Below are 12,583 nucleotides of genomic sequence, written 5' to 3'. Positions count from 1 at the left end.
TTTCCCAAACACTCAAGTGGATGGTCAAGCTCTTTCTGGCTGCACCTCCCAGAGAAACATCTCTCCTCCAGCCCCAGGGCCTGCAGAAAGTCTGTGCCACTGTTTTTCTCTCCAAGCAGCTCTGCCTCAAATGCCATCCCTCACTGGAGGGGCAGCGAGGACCAGACAGGGAGAAGGAGGTCACAGTGAGGAAACCATTCTAAACCATCCCTGCCATTTCCTGCCTCCCAGTTTAGAGAAGAAAAGACAGCAGGATGTCTTCAGTTACCAACAGCTCCCTTGGGAGCAGTAAAAATTAATCCAGCTATTCCTATCCTGAAGGGAAATACAGATACAAATGAGGACAAAAGCCTCTGTGGGCAAAAGGGGGTGCAACAACCATGGAAGGGTTGTGGAAGGCAGCTGGTAAGACCCCCTAATCCATACTCTGCTTAGCCCTGGCAGGGCAGAGGGAGTCCCAGCCACAGAAGTCTGCGCCTCGCTGGTTAAGTGAGGATAAGCCTGAGATGATAATTAATTTAGCACAGATGAGAATCGGGAAAGTGAATCCCCACCTCCCCAAACCCAACACACTGCCAGCAGGGTTCCCTTGCACATGGATGTCAACTGGCACACACAATTGGCACAATGGGCTCACCAAACCAGGACACCCTCAGCTCATCCCTGCAGGCAGGGCACAGCTTGCCCTTGGCAATGCCTAGGAGCCCTGCTGCACCAGGAAAGCCCCTAGGTGTGCAAAGGGGCATCTTTCCCACTTACACTCATCTGTTTGGCCCTTACAGCACTTCAGCATGGGGAACTTTACCCACCTGCAGCACTAGATAAAGCATCCCAGTGCTCCAGGCAGCCCGCTTGGGCAAGAAGTTGAAGCCCACCAAGCCCAAATGCTGGTGTTGGGGTTGCAGGCTGTGTGGTCCAGCACCAATGCCAAAAGCACCATAGGTCCCTTGGGAGCAGAAGAGAAAGAGCACGACACAGGCAGCCTGTTGGGAGCAGTGCTGGAAACTGCTGACAGCTTGTTTTGATTGCAGCCCCAGCATGAGAGAGGAGGGGTTACAGCATCCACCCGAAGAAAGATCAGCCAGCAAAGGCAGGTTAATTACCTGGCTCTGCACATTCACACGTCTGTGGGATGCACATGCAGTGGTACCAAGATACAACTTAGCCTCAAATCACTGCATAAGACTTTTTTCTTCACATTCTGGAACTCAAATTACCAGAGGCTAATTCTGCTCACGATTCTTTAATATCACTTTGAACTCTTCTACTATTTGAGCTGTGAAAACAGGAGGAAGGAAATGCCTTTATGTTGTGCTCAAAACGGATGGACAAAGGCATCAGCTCCTCCAAGTGCTCTTTTAACTCTTTCAGGGGACCAAAGGTGGCCAAAGGCTGAATGTGGGACAATGCAGGCAATGAGCTGTGAGGCAGGCAGGGAATAAATAATTCCTGTGTTTTAATAGCTGTGTAATTAGCACTGCTGCTCAGCTTTAGGAAGACTTGATTTTTCATTGCTTTTTCCCATGGGCTGCAAATTCCCATTTGCCAGTGCACCACTGGGAAGCTGGACAGGGATGCTCTGCACGATGCCATGTGGAGGAGAGGACTTTGCTGAAAGGGGCAGGGGGCTGAAAGCTGCACGTCACCACAGACTTTCACTTTAATAACATTACAAACCCCAAATCCAAGTTTGCACCCAAAGCAGGACAGAGGGTGTGCCCAGCAGAACCAGTGGCTCAAGGAGAGAACCCCGGGAGTGGGGCTTGACCCTGTGCATTGCCAGGGAAACCCTGGAAGCGTCTCAAGAGCCAGAAAAGTGGAGCCGGCCGTGAGTCAGGAGCACAACGGGGTGCATGGAGGGAACGGGGCAGATTATCTCCAGGCAGCCGTCTGGCAATGCCCGCTCCTGGCAGCCCTGGCTCGCTGGCAGGATAATGGCACAGAACAGAGCCAGGGTGTCCCTGAGCAGGGCTTGCACCACCACCCTGGCAGGATGGGGCCCAGGCTGGTGGGAAGCAAGGAGGGAGGCTGCTCGTCTGCAGCTTGGGCCATGGCTGCTACCCTCACCCCAGCACTCCTGTGCCTCTGGAGACTGTGGGTCAAGTCCCAAAATGCTTATGGAAGAGCTCAAATATAAAGAGATCTTAAGAATGTGTTTAATTTGTGAGGCTTTGAGGTTGTCTGCACTCAGGATCCCCCAGGGAGTCTTACTGCCCTCCCCCCCAAAAAAGCTGAGACCCGTGGCACATTAATGATGGAGGAAGAAGAGCAGCAGGCAGTGAGCAGCTCCCTGCACAAGGGTGCTCCTTTCCAGCAGGGTTGCCCAGCACAAAGCCCCAGAGGTATCTGTGAGGATGCTGTCCCCATGGGCCAGAAGCACAAGGACATCTCAGCCTGCCTCAGCTTGGCCTTCCTGCAGCCCCCTGAGCCCTGCCAAGGCTGGGGTGCCAGGAGCAGCCCCTCAGTGCCTGGCAGCCCGCCGGGGAGGGGATGGCCGCCCGCCCGCCTGGCAGCATCCTTCCCTAGGTAACCTCCCCACCTATTAGTGGCACATTTGTTTCCCTGCGTTTCCTTAGAGCTGTCAGGAGCCACACTGACTCTTTGTTCCCGGGGGCTGCAGAGAGGCCTCCCTTCCCCTTCCCCCCAGCTGGTGTGGGGGGTGTCTTGCAGCACACAGACCCCACAGCTCCTCCCTCCCCCCAGCTCCCGGGGTAAACACGCTGCCCCTCCTCATTGGTATTCGGGGGGACACATCCCAGCCTGGCCCCCCCCAGCCCTGCTCTGTCCCCAACAGAAGGAGCTTTGTTGGGGAGCGCGATGGGGTGCGGCACCCGGAGTCCAAAACGTGGGCATGGTGACAGCGGGGACACTTGGCCCTCACCCGGCAAGGGGAGGGGGATGCTGCTAGAGGGGGAGCTGGGACAAAATGAGGGATGCTGGGGAAGGGGAAGCAGGGAGGTTTGCTCCAGGAAAGCTGCTCTCTGCTCTGAGCTTGGCACTTTGCTCTTGGACCACAGACCTCTGCACAGAACATCAGCACATACACATCTGTGCAAAGAGCAAAGGGGCACGTGCCCACGGAGCCAAAGCAACCCTGCTCCAGCAGGGGAAGATGAAAACACAAGGCTGTGCCCACAGGCCCCTTCCCACACAGCAGCTGCAGGCTCCTGGGCGCTTGCTGAACTCCACAACCAGCATAAACCTCGCTGGAGAGAGTGAACCTCAACCAAATCCCCAACAAGAGTGACTGGGGGACGGGGGGGGGGTGTCTGGCACAGGAGAGCCAGGGCACGGCCAGAGCCAGCCCACCACAGTGACAGCATTTCCAGGGAGCCAACCAGCACGCAGGCACCAAATATCCCTCACTAAATTGAAAACGGGGCTCAGGCAAGTCTCCCCCACTGGGAGGGAGCAAAGCTGTGGCACATGCACTCCCCAGAGAGTGTCCCCTCCTGGCACCAGCATGACTACCCGCTCTGGGGGCACGGCACGGCTCCTTTATCCAGCCATCACCAAGAACACATTTTTTCCTCCATCCCTGCCTTCCCTATCTGGGGGCTTTCCTGGTGCAGCCCCAAGAGGAACGGTCACTAGTACAGTCTTGCAAGCAACACCTCCCACACGCAGCCAGCCCCATCTGAGCGGGGCCTGTTTTGTTATTCCTTTCTCTGACAGCTCCTTTTTCACTTGTCACCCTGTTTTGCTACTACTCAGCTCACAGCTTCCTCTGGCGTGGTTGTGATCCTCTCCTTCTTGAAGGATGTCATTTGCATTTTCTCAAGTTATTTAGCAGCCCTCCATTTTTCTCTGCCTGCTTTTCTAAAGGCAATTAGGGCTGGGTTTAGCCAAATACAGGGGTGGTGCAAGGAACCTGCCCCCGGGCTTGCCATAATATCATCTCTCCTAACCAGGCAGTACACCCAGCTGTGGTGCTCTCTGCCACTCACCTCAAAACCCTTTAAATACCCCTGGGTCCACAGTGGGTCTGGACCAGCCCCTGGTCCCTCTGTCAGCTCCCAGACAGAGGCAGCCATAGAGCTTCACTATTCCTCTGCAGGCTCTGGCCACAGAAGAGTCTCACAGGAGCGTGAAAATCCCGCCAGCTCCTACAACATTTCACATGTCCCTGGCTCAGAAAGTCACCAGCCCTGATTGAGATGTTAATGCTGTTTCTAGGGAGCCCCTGCCCTTACAGACTGAGAGCAGCACGGCAGCCCTTCCCCCTGGGCTTGGCTGCCAGCTAAGATGTGGCACCATCTCCTTCACCATTTTAGCTGGCATGGGTCCGACACAAACTGACAGTCTGTGGCCCCTGTCCTAAATCTCCCTTCTTCTGGAGACAAGACTTTTTTCCCCCTACTCTCTGCTCACTCTCTCTCAGCTCCCATTCTGCCTGAGCAAGGAGCAGCTACTGCAGCTTTTGTTGAGGGAAACCACTGGGCAGCTACTCCTTTGAAGATGCATCCATCTGGGATTGTGACTCCCCTGCAGGAGCTACTCCCCAGAGCTCCTCACAGCCAAGCACCCACTACTCCTCTCCTCCCTCGCATCAGCTCGGCTTCCCTTGGAGAAAACTATTTATTTATAGCCATCCTGGCTGCCTTTAGCACATTTCAACAGCCCACGTCTTTGCCTCCCTGATGATGCGTCCGCAGCATTTCTGTCCTCACCCTGCTGCTACAGCCATTCCAGACTCCTCTCTCCTCCTTGCATCCATCCCCAATCCAGAACCCCCAAGGGACTTAGAAACAGCTTCAGGAGGAGGTTTTAAGGGGAGCTGAGCAGAGAAGAGAGTGTTACAAAACTCCTATCTTATCCTTCCCCCCCCCACAAGGAAGCAGAGAGAAACTCTGCTTGCTTTTTCTGTTGGGGGCTGTTGGGAAAAAAACCACAACTCCTGCCAGCTTGGGAGAGAGGGTGAAAGAAGATCTACCAGCATCCCCTTGGCTCCTGGTGTGCATCCTGGTGGGCTGTGCTGGAGCACCACTGCTGAGCCAAGATGTGTACGGCTGTGGCACACTGGGGACCAACACCAGGCACTGCAACAGAAGAGGTCACCTTCTTGCCTGGGTAATCCTCACTGGAAGGAAAGATCCATCTTTTTATCACCCCTCCTCTTCACAGGAGATGTGCTTTTCCCCACTGAGCTGCTGGGGGACCCTGGCTTTCCCCCCTGAGCCTACAAAGCTTTGTTCTTCCGTCCAGTGCTGACAGTTTAATTAAACCCAGTTTGAGAACGGGTCGCTGAGGTCAGGCGCTCTCCAGCGAAACCTCAGCTCAGCACCATTTCCAGCCACCAGCACTGCTTAATGAGTTATCCACACATAAATAAAGGAGCCATGCAGGGAGTCCCCCTGCCTCCTGGCCCCACTGCCAAGGACCACCCCCACTATCTCAGACTGAAATGGGCTCTGGGCAGGCGTCAGCTCAATATTTCCAAATTCCAAGGGGAAAACATTCCTCTCCAGGCGTCTCACCTCCCCCATGCCCTCATTTGAGGTTTGCTTCCCGTTGGCCCTTTCCTGCCATTCCCCAGTTTATTTAAGCCCCGACGGATCAGGTTTAACTCCAACCCTTTCCATTATCCCGATGCACAAATGCTCTTTACAGCCAAGCTCCATGTAAGTAATTGTAGCTCGAGCTGGGCTGGGAGACCACAAAGTACCACAACGTGGATTAGGCTCTGACACTCAGGAGGTGCACAAAGAGCTCTCCATCCCAAGCTGAACCTCAGGGACTCCTCTTGTGCTCCTGAAAAATTTTCATCAGGTTCAGCAGGAAAGGTATGGTGGGAAACTGCTCTGTGGGTATCACATACCCCTAATTCAATAGACTTGTCTTCATCTTCTGTGTTACTGATGTGCTGAAAAAGATCCATCAAGACTATGCCTAGAAAAGGCTAGAGCACCCAGGCCAGCACCCAAGGGCCCATCTAAGCAACCCCCAGCAGCTCCTGCAATCCACCCCTGCCTTTCTGCTTCAGCTGCCACCAGACAGCCTCATTTCCCAACTACACAGATCTCAGCCTGACTCATTCAGTCAGTTTTTGCTAATTCAAGACCTGCCAGTACAGTGGTGTGAGGACATGAGGACCTAGCAAGGACTCCAGAACTCGAGAAGCATGCCATGGGTGGCTGCAGTCGTGGGTCAAGGGGAAGCCTGTTTGCTGGAAGTGATCTGGAGATCAGGTTTGCGAGAAAATGGTGCTGGTAAGAGCCTTCTTTTCCCAGACCAGCACAGGTCCTGGCCTCTTTCTGGACAGGGAGGGGGTCCTGAGCAGTGGGGCCACCCCAGATCCATTTCAGCAGTTAAACAAGTGCAAAGCCCAGTGGGGAGGCTCCAATTTCGCTCAAGGAGAGCTGATTTCAATTTAGCTTAAACCTGTTCCCCACTGACTCATATCCCTGTAGCCTGACCCAGGTTTGCAGCAATTTAAGAGTGTCCTTATGACCTCCCGCACTGGCTGGCCTAGCACTGGTCCCGATCTCACCTCCTGCTAAGCCAGCATGTGTGTCTAGACAAACCACCCAGGGCACCCCCTGCCCTGCCATCCCCCTGAGCACCTCAGCAACCAGCAGCCTCAAGGAGAGGGAGCAGCAGGTCCTCTGGCACATGGGCTCTATTGCACAAATGCAGAACTCGAGGATTTGCCAGGACACTGGCTCCTGATGTGCTCTCTGGGCAGACCCTGCACCCCTACCCTCATTAATGTGTGTGGGAGAACCTGCTGCAGAGGAGGCTGGAGGGTGTCTCAGAGTGTCCCCTGTCCCCAGTCCCACCGCTCATCACAGGGACCCTCTGCTCCAAGCACACATCAAAGCTCCCCAAGACGTGGCACCAGCTATAGTTGAGGAGCTTCAAAATGTGAGCCCATGCCCACAGCCCTAGATTGAACAAGAAAAGCTCCAGGTGCTGGAATCCAGGCAGTTTGCCATGGCAGAAATTGCCAGAAAACAACTTCAAGACAGGGTGGGAGGGAAAAGGTTTGAAATAACCCCCACATTGCAGTAAGCAGTAAAACAACAGGATGAGGCTGAAATGCGCCTGAACATGAGGTGGCTGCAAGGAACATCTTGCATAGCCCTCTTAAACCCTCGGGGTGTGTACAGCCCCCTGCACACCATGGCACAGTCCTGGCTCCACACGAGCCTGGCAGCTGTGTAGGGGCACTCTGTATGTGTAGGAGACACACATGCTGCTCTTCTGCATCTCCACAATGAATTGTTAGGGTTTGCTTGTTGAAAGAGCCTGGTATTAAGTCTAGAGAAGATTAAAAAGGAAAGAGCAATATTTGTAAAATTATTCTCTGGCCTGTGTTTCTGTTATGCAATGGGTGGCTGGAGGAGGATGGGCCCTTGCTGGCGCCATGACATGGCACAGCTGAGCTCAACAAATGCCATTTGATAATTAATGGAACGCCTGTGCTATCAGCTGCCATTACCTAGGCCCATCTTTGGCACCTGTCCACCACTTCACACATCCCATACTGGCAACCACACAGCGTTTTAACCCTTCATTACCCGCTCCAGGCTGGACTCTGCGACTGACTCCCTGGCACTGTAGGAAGAAAGTGGCTCAGCCACAGCCTGACTGCACAGGCCGGGCTGCCTGGCCCCAACATGGCCATGCCTGTCCTGGGAATATCGCAGCACATTTAGTTATTTTGTCCATTCCTGCCTTGCCTCAGCAGGGACCTGGCATCCTCATGTCACAGCTGATCAATGGAGACACAAGATGCTGCAAGCAGAAAGCTTGTGTCCTGGCAACCACCACCCCAACCCACAGGGTATAAGCTGCTTCTCTGAGTGATGGAGAGCACCCAGACCCAGTCTGGCGCACACCCTCTGCTCCTCACAGCACCCTTCCCAATGTATGTGGTGCCTGACATAGCTGAGAGCCTGCAAACACTTTGTTTGAACAATGCTGGCACTGCTGAAAGCACCATTGCCTGAGCAAAACAGCCCCAGGCAAGGGAAACCCAATATGGAACAGAGAATATTTATCAAAACCCCAGCAGCCCTCCCCAAGCAGCCTGCTGCTGCACAGAGGGAGGAGGAGCAGAGAGATCTGTGGAGCTGGGGCTTGCACAGCAAGAGACAGGCCCTGGAGTTGTTTCTGCAGGTGCAGAGGGCCAGGCAGGGATGGGGACATGTAGAGTGATGTGAGGAGGGGGCAGCAGGCATGAAGGGCTGGATCTGCTCCAGACAGAGCTTCCCCCTCCTTCTCCAGACACCTACAGAAAGGCAGCTCTTGAGCAGGGTTGTGGGGCTCTCTGTGCTCCATGGAGGTCTCTGGAAAGTGACCTCTTTCACCCTCCTTTCATGAGAACCTGGGCTAGTGTGTAAGGGAACCCTGCTCCAAAGCCTGTGACCCACACCCAGGGAGGAGGCTGAGGAGCTCTCAGCACCTCTCCACCTGACACTGTGCAGGCACAGCTCAACTCTGCGATGTCAGACCCAGCCAAGACTGCCAGCACCTCATCCCATATCCCCATGTGTTACAAGGACATCCTTAACACTGCCAGTCTCAGGTCCCCTGCAAGTCACAGCCCATTTCCCACCTTGCTGCACGGTCGGCTCACACAGAAACAGGGAGCATTCCCCTGCCAGAGCCCTCACTGGGACAACAGACCTGTAGCCACCAGCACACCCCCCCAGGAGCAGCACCCTCCCGAGGCATCAGTGTCCCTCCAAACGCCATGGCAGCCCCCCAGGTGAACCCACAGCAGTCCCCAGGGGAGCCCTGCAGGCACAGAAGGCACTTACAGCCGCGACAGCGCCTGGTTGTTCTGGAAGAGAAGCTCGGGCAGGGTGTGCAGCTGGTTGCGGTTCAGCCGTCTGCAGGGACAGAAGAAAAGGGTCAGGGTTGGGAGTACAAAGCAATGACCCCATCTGCAGCCCAGCTGGATGCACCACGCAGAGCTGGGTACTTTGGCTCGCTCAGAGAGGCCAATAGAGCAGAGCATCCCACCTGGCAAGGACAGCCCCGTCCTGCTCACCACAATCCCAGGCAGGGACAACCACGGGGCACTAATAGGCCCACTCACAATGTTGTAATTACATGCAGAGAGGACTCCAAGCTGTTAACTGCTGACTGCTGCTTAACTGCGCCCTTAACCTGCTGCTCGCTCAGCTCCTCATATTTGCCCGAACAGCTTGGGATTTTTAAACTGCTGAGCTATTTTACTGAGTGCTGGACCAGAACTTACAGCTCCCTTGCTAACACACAGGACACAGCTGATACAGCAAAAGTCATTTGTGTTTAACCTGCTCCTTGCTTCAAAAGCATCAGAAAGGACTTTAAGATCTATAGAAACAGAAATAGGTGTGCTTCCCAAACTGTAAAATACCACTGCCACGCAGAAGAGAAGCTGTTTGAAGTCAGGCAGCACCGATACATCAGGGTTTAAGGAAAAAAGGAAAGGATGCTCTCTGCAGTAAATCCAGCAGCCCCTCACCAACCCCCCTCCATGACCAGACACTCACAGCCGCTCAAGCTCCTTCATGTCATCAAACGCCCCACGCTCCACCACGCTGATCTGGTTTTCCATCAGCTGCCTGCAGAGAGAAGGGGTCAGCTTTCTGCAGAAGTGGTCCCCAGTGCCCCCATTGCTTCTTTTGACCCAGGGCACCTCACTCCCATTATCCCCTCAACACAACCCAGACCCTTCCCACTCTCTCCCAGCTGGAAATCCACCAGGCTCAGCCCAACACAATACCCTCCAGCCCTGCTGGCTGAAGCCCACAGAAAGAGACTAACTCCAGCAGCCCTAGGAGGGGCCACAAACCAAGCACAATATCCACCAAGGCGGGGGCATCTGGCCCCTCATCAGGAACTCACAGGACACGGAGCTGCTTCAGCCCGGCAAAGTCATTCTTGTTGATTCGTGTTATGTTGTTGCCATTGAGCTCCCTGCGGAGAGAAGAGGAAGAAATTAGCACGGAAGCATTTAGGAGGTAGCCAAGCACTAGGCCTCCCCAGTACCTCCCCAAAACGGCAGGCAGGGCCCAAAGGACAGTAGGGGCTGGTGCAATTCTGTGGCCTCTCACCAGGAATGACTCCAGAGAGGACCTTCGTCCTCAATGCCCAGCAGTGCTGGGCACACAGAAGTCTGGCTGGCTGTGCCTGTGTAAGCTGGCATCTTTCACGGACCGTAAGACAACAAGAGGAAGGGGCTCTCTGGCTCCTCCCTGTTCCCGTTCCAGATGCCCCCCTGGGATACATGTCACCCCCTTCTGCAAATGTAGCTAACACCTGCTAGGGTCATCCCAAACGCACAGAGTTGTTTAGAGAAGGCAAGGGGAACAAGAAACAAACAAAAGTTCCCAGAACAGCAGGATCCCTGCAAATACCCAGCTGCAAGACACTTACAAGTGTAAGTGACACTTACATGATAATGGCTCCTGCCATTATCCTTGCATCACAACCGGTTCAGAGCACAGCCATTTCACACCTTCTACCTGGAGAATAAGCCACACTCGGGTTTCACCTGCCAAGAGAAGCTTGCACAGGACAAGCTGCTTTGTGGCATCACTCTCTCCTTCAAAAGCCCTGGGTGAGCACAGGGACAGGCAATGCAGCCAGAAAGAAGATGCTGCCCCTCCTTGCTCATTCTGCTGGTGGAAATAAGGGGTACCTACACCCACCCACGGCCTGGGTCCTGCTCAGGCTCTGCCGAGCAGCAGGACATGTGTCCCACTGCTGGACACACAGGACCTCTGCTCCCAGCCTGCTGGTTACACCTTCCCCAGATCTCCTCAGCCATGCTCTCCAGCATGCTCCTGCTAGGATTATCCTGCTTTAAAATACATCAAGCCAGAAGCTGCAGAGATTTGCACCTCGCAGTCAGCTTTGCAGTGCCTTTCTGCATTACAGGGTGTGATTACTGTGGGAAAAGCAGGACCATCAGCCCTGGGACCCACAGTCTGCAGAGCTGGGGATCTCTGTGCAGCCCCCTATTCCGGGAGACATCACAAAGCACGGCAGCGTTTGCTCCTTGCCATCAGCCAGCCTGCCCAAGGCATGTGCTGGGCATGGAGGGTGCCTACGTGAGGGCAGAGCCCAGGGAGGGCTCCCATGCTGGAGACCCACTGCCTGCACTGAACACGGACATAACAAACAAAGGGAAAGCAAATAAACTACAGGAGGAGAAGTCAGTCAGGTGAAGGATGAGCTGCTGCAGCCAGGGAAGGAAAGAGACAGGAAAGTGCGACCATGGAGCAGCTTGGGGTGCTCGGGCAGCACCACGGTGTGGGGGTCTGTAACTTCCTGAGCCCTGACAGCGGGAGCAGGGAGCAGGAATGCCTCACGTCACACGGCTGGCTGAATACACAGTCCATCATTCCCACCCAGAGCCAAAGCTCCCCTCCACCGGGTTCTGCAGCCGTGCGGGGGCCAAGGTCAGCGGCGGGCTGGCCTCGGGGCCGCCGGGCAGCGTGTAGGGCCAGCGGGTGCAGGCGGCGCAGCCGCGCACCCCGGGGTGCTGCCATTGTCCTGCTGGAACGGCTGATAATGGCTAATGAGTTCCAGCTCGCCATTATAGCCCCGTAATTACAGCGCTATTCAGCCCCGAGATTGCCGGGCTCCTGCCATTATCCAGCCGTGTGCGCCGCGCTGGGAAGGAGGTTGGGAGAGCAGCGTTACTAGGACACGGATGAATGCGAGCCGGAATGAATAGAGGTTCCTCAGCCCCAGTGATTAAACTGAAACCCACAATTGGGCTCGGCAGCCCCACGGCTGCCGCGGCTCCCAGTCCGAGCGGCTCGCAGAGAGCACAGCGGGCTGCTGGGGACAGGTCTCCAGATCAGAAGGAGCTGACCCCCTCACTGGGAGCAAAAGCCGTGGTCAGTCAGGCTGTAAATCCCAGGCACCAAGCTCTGGGGTGTGTCACACGTTTTAGGGATATTTGTCACCAAAGGGGGTCGTTTGATATGTACAGCTGTGTGCCCACCTCCTGATGGACCACAGCCCCGGAGTCAGCTAAGGGCAGGGAGAAATCACAGCCTCAGGAGTGGTTTTCTCCAAATCTCCAAAGGTTCCTTGGCAAAGAAGATTGCCTGGAAGATCCACAGGGCCATGCTAGGGACCAAGCTGGAGGTAATGGCACCCATTCGAGCTCCTGTGAGGGAGGGTTCCCAGCAGGACTCCCATGTCACCTTCCTTTAAACATATCTAACATTATTCTGGCTGTGCAGCCAGAGTACAATTCCAGTACAATGTGTAACTGGAAGTTGAGACATCTCCAGTACTGCAGAGGGACAGAGCAGAGAGCTGGATTTAGAACTGCCCAACCTGAAAGGCAGGGCTTAGACCCCAGGGTGCTGCTGTCCTCAGAGCCCCAGCATCCCAGAGCCTTAGCCAGAGGCAGAGCACAGGCAGAGCATGGAAACATGAAGAAACACCAAAGAGCCGTGGAAGCCACGGACTAAACATGGCCAGTCCCTGCACATGCCAAAGCCAGGCTCTGCCCTCTCTCCAAGGCATCTGGGACAGTGCAGCCCAAAGACTGCAGCACCAGAAAGCCTGGCTAGGACCAGCTACCCTGGCGTCTGCTGCCCACACAGCCCACCCCAGCCTCTGCTCC

The 12,583-nt window shown here is 55.1% G+C and overlaps 1 protein-coding gene across 1 annotated transcript in view; it reads right to left on the bottom strand.

Annotated features, from left to right (window-relative positions):
• SLIT1 (slit guidance ligand 1) overlaps positions 1–12,583 on the bottom strand; it is a 59,918-nt gene that overhangs the window by 37,891 nt on the left and 9,444 nt on the right. Inside the window, exons 2-4 of the mRNA XM_030951177.1 lie at positions 9,841–9,912; positions 9,486–9,557; positions 8,766–8,837 (exon numbers count right to left, since the gene is read on the bottom strand). Of these exons, the coding sequence (XP_030807037.1) occupies positions 8,766–8,837; positions 9,486–9,550 (137 nt within the window). The 5' untranslated portion in view covers positions 9,551–9,557; positions 9,841–9,912. The remainder of the gene's footprint in view (positions 1–8,765; positions 8,838–9,485; positions 9,558–9,840; positions 9,913–12,583) is intronic.

This window comes from Camarhynchus parvulus, chromosome 6, assembly GCF_901933205.1.
Source record: "Camarhynchus parvulus chromosome 6, STF_HiC, whole genome shotgun sequence".
NCBI lineage: Eukaryota > Metazoa > Chordata > Aves > Passeriformes > Thraupidae > Camarhynchus > Camarhynchus parvulus.
The sequence above is the reverse complement of the archived record's forward strand: the minus strand, read 5'-3'. Positions and strand labels throughout refer to the sequence as shown.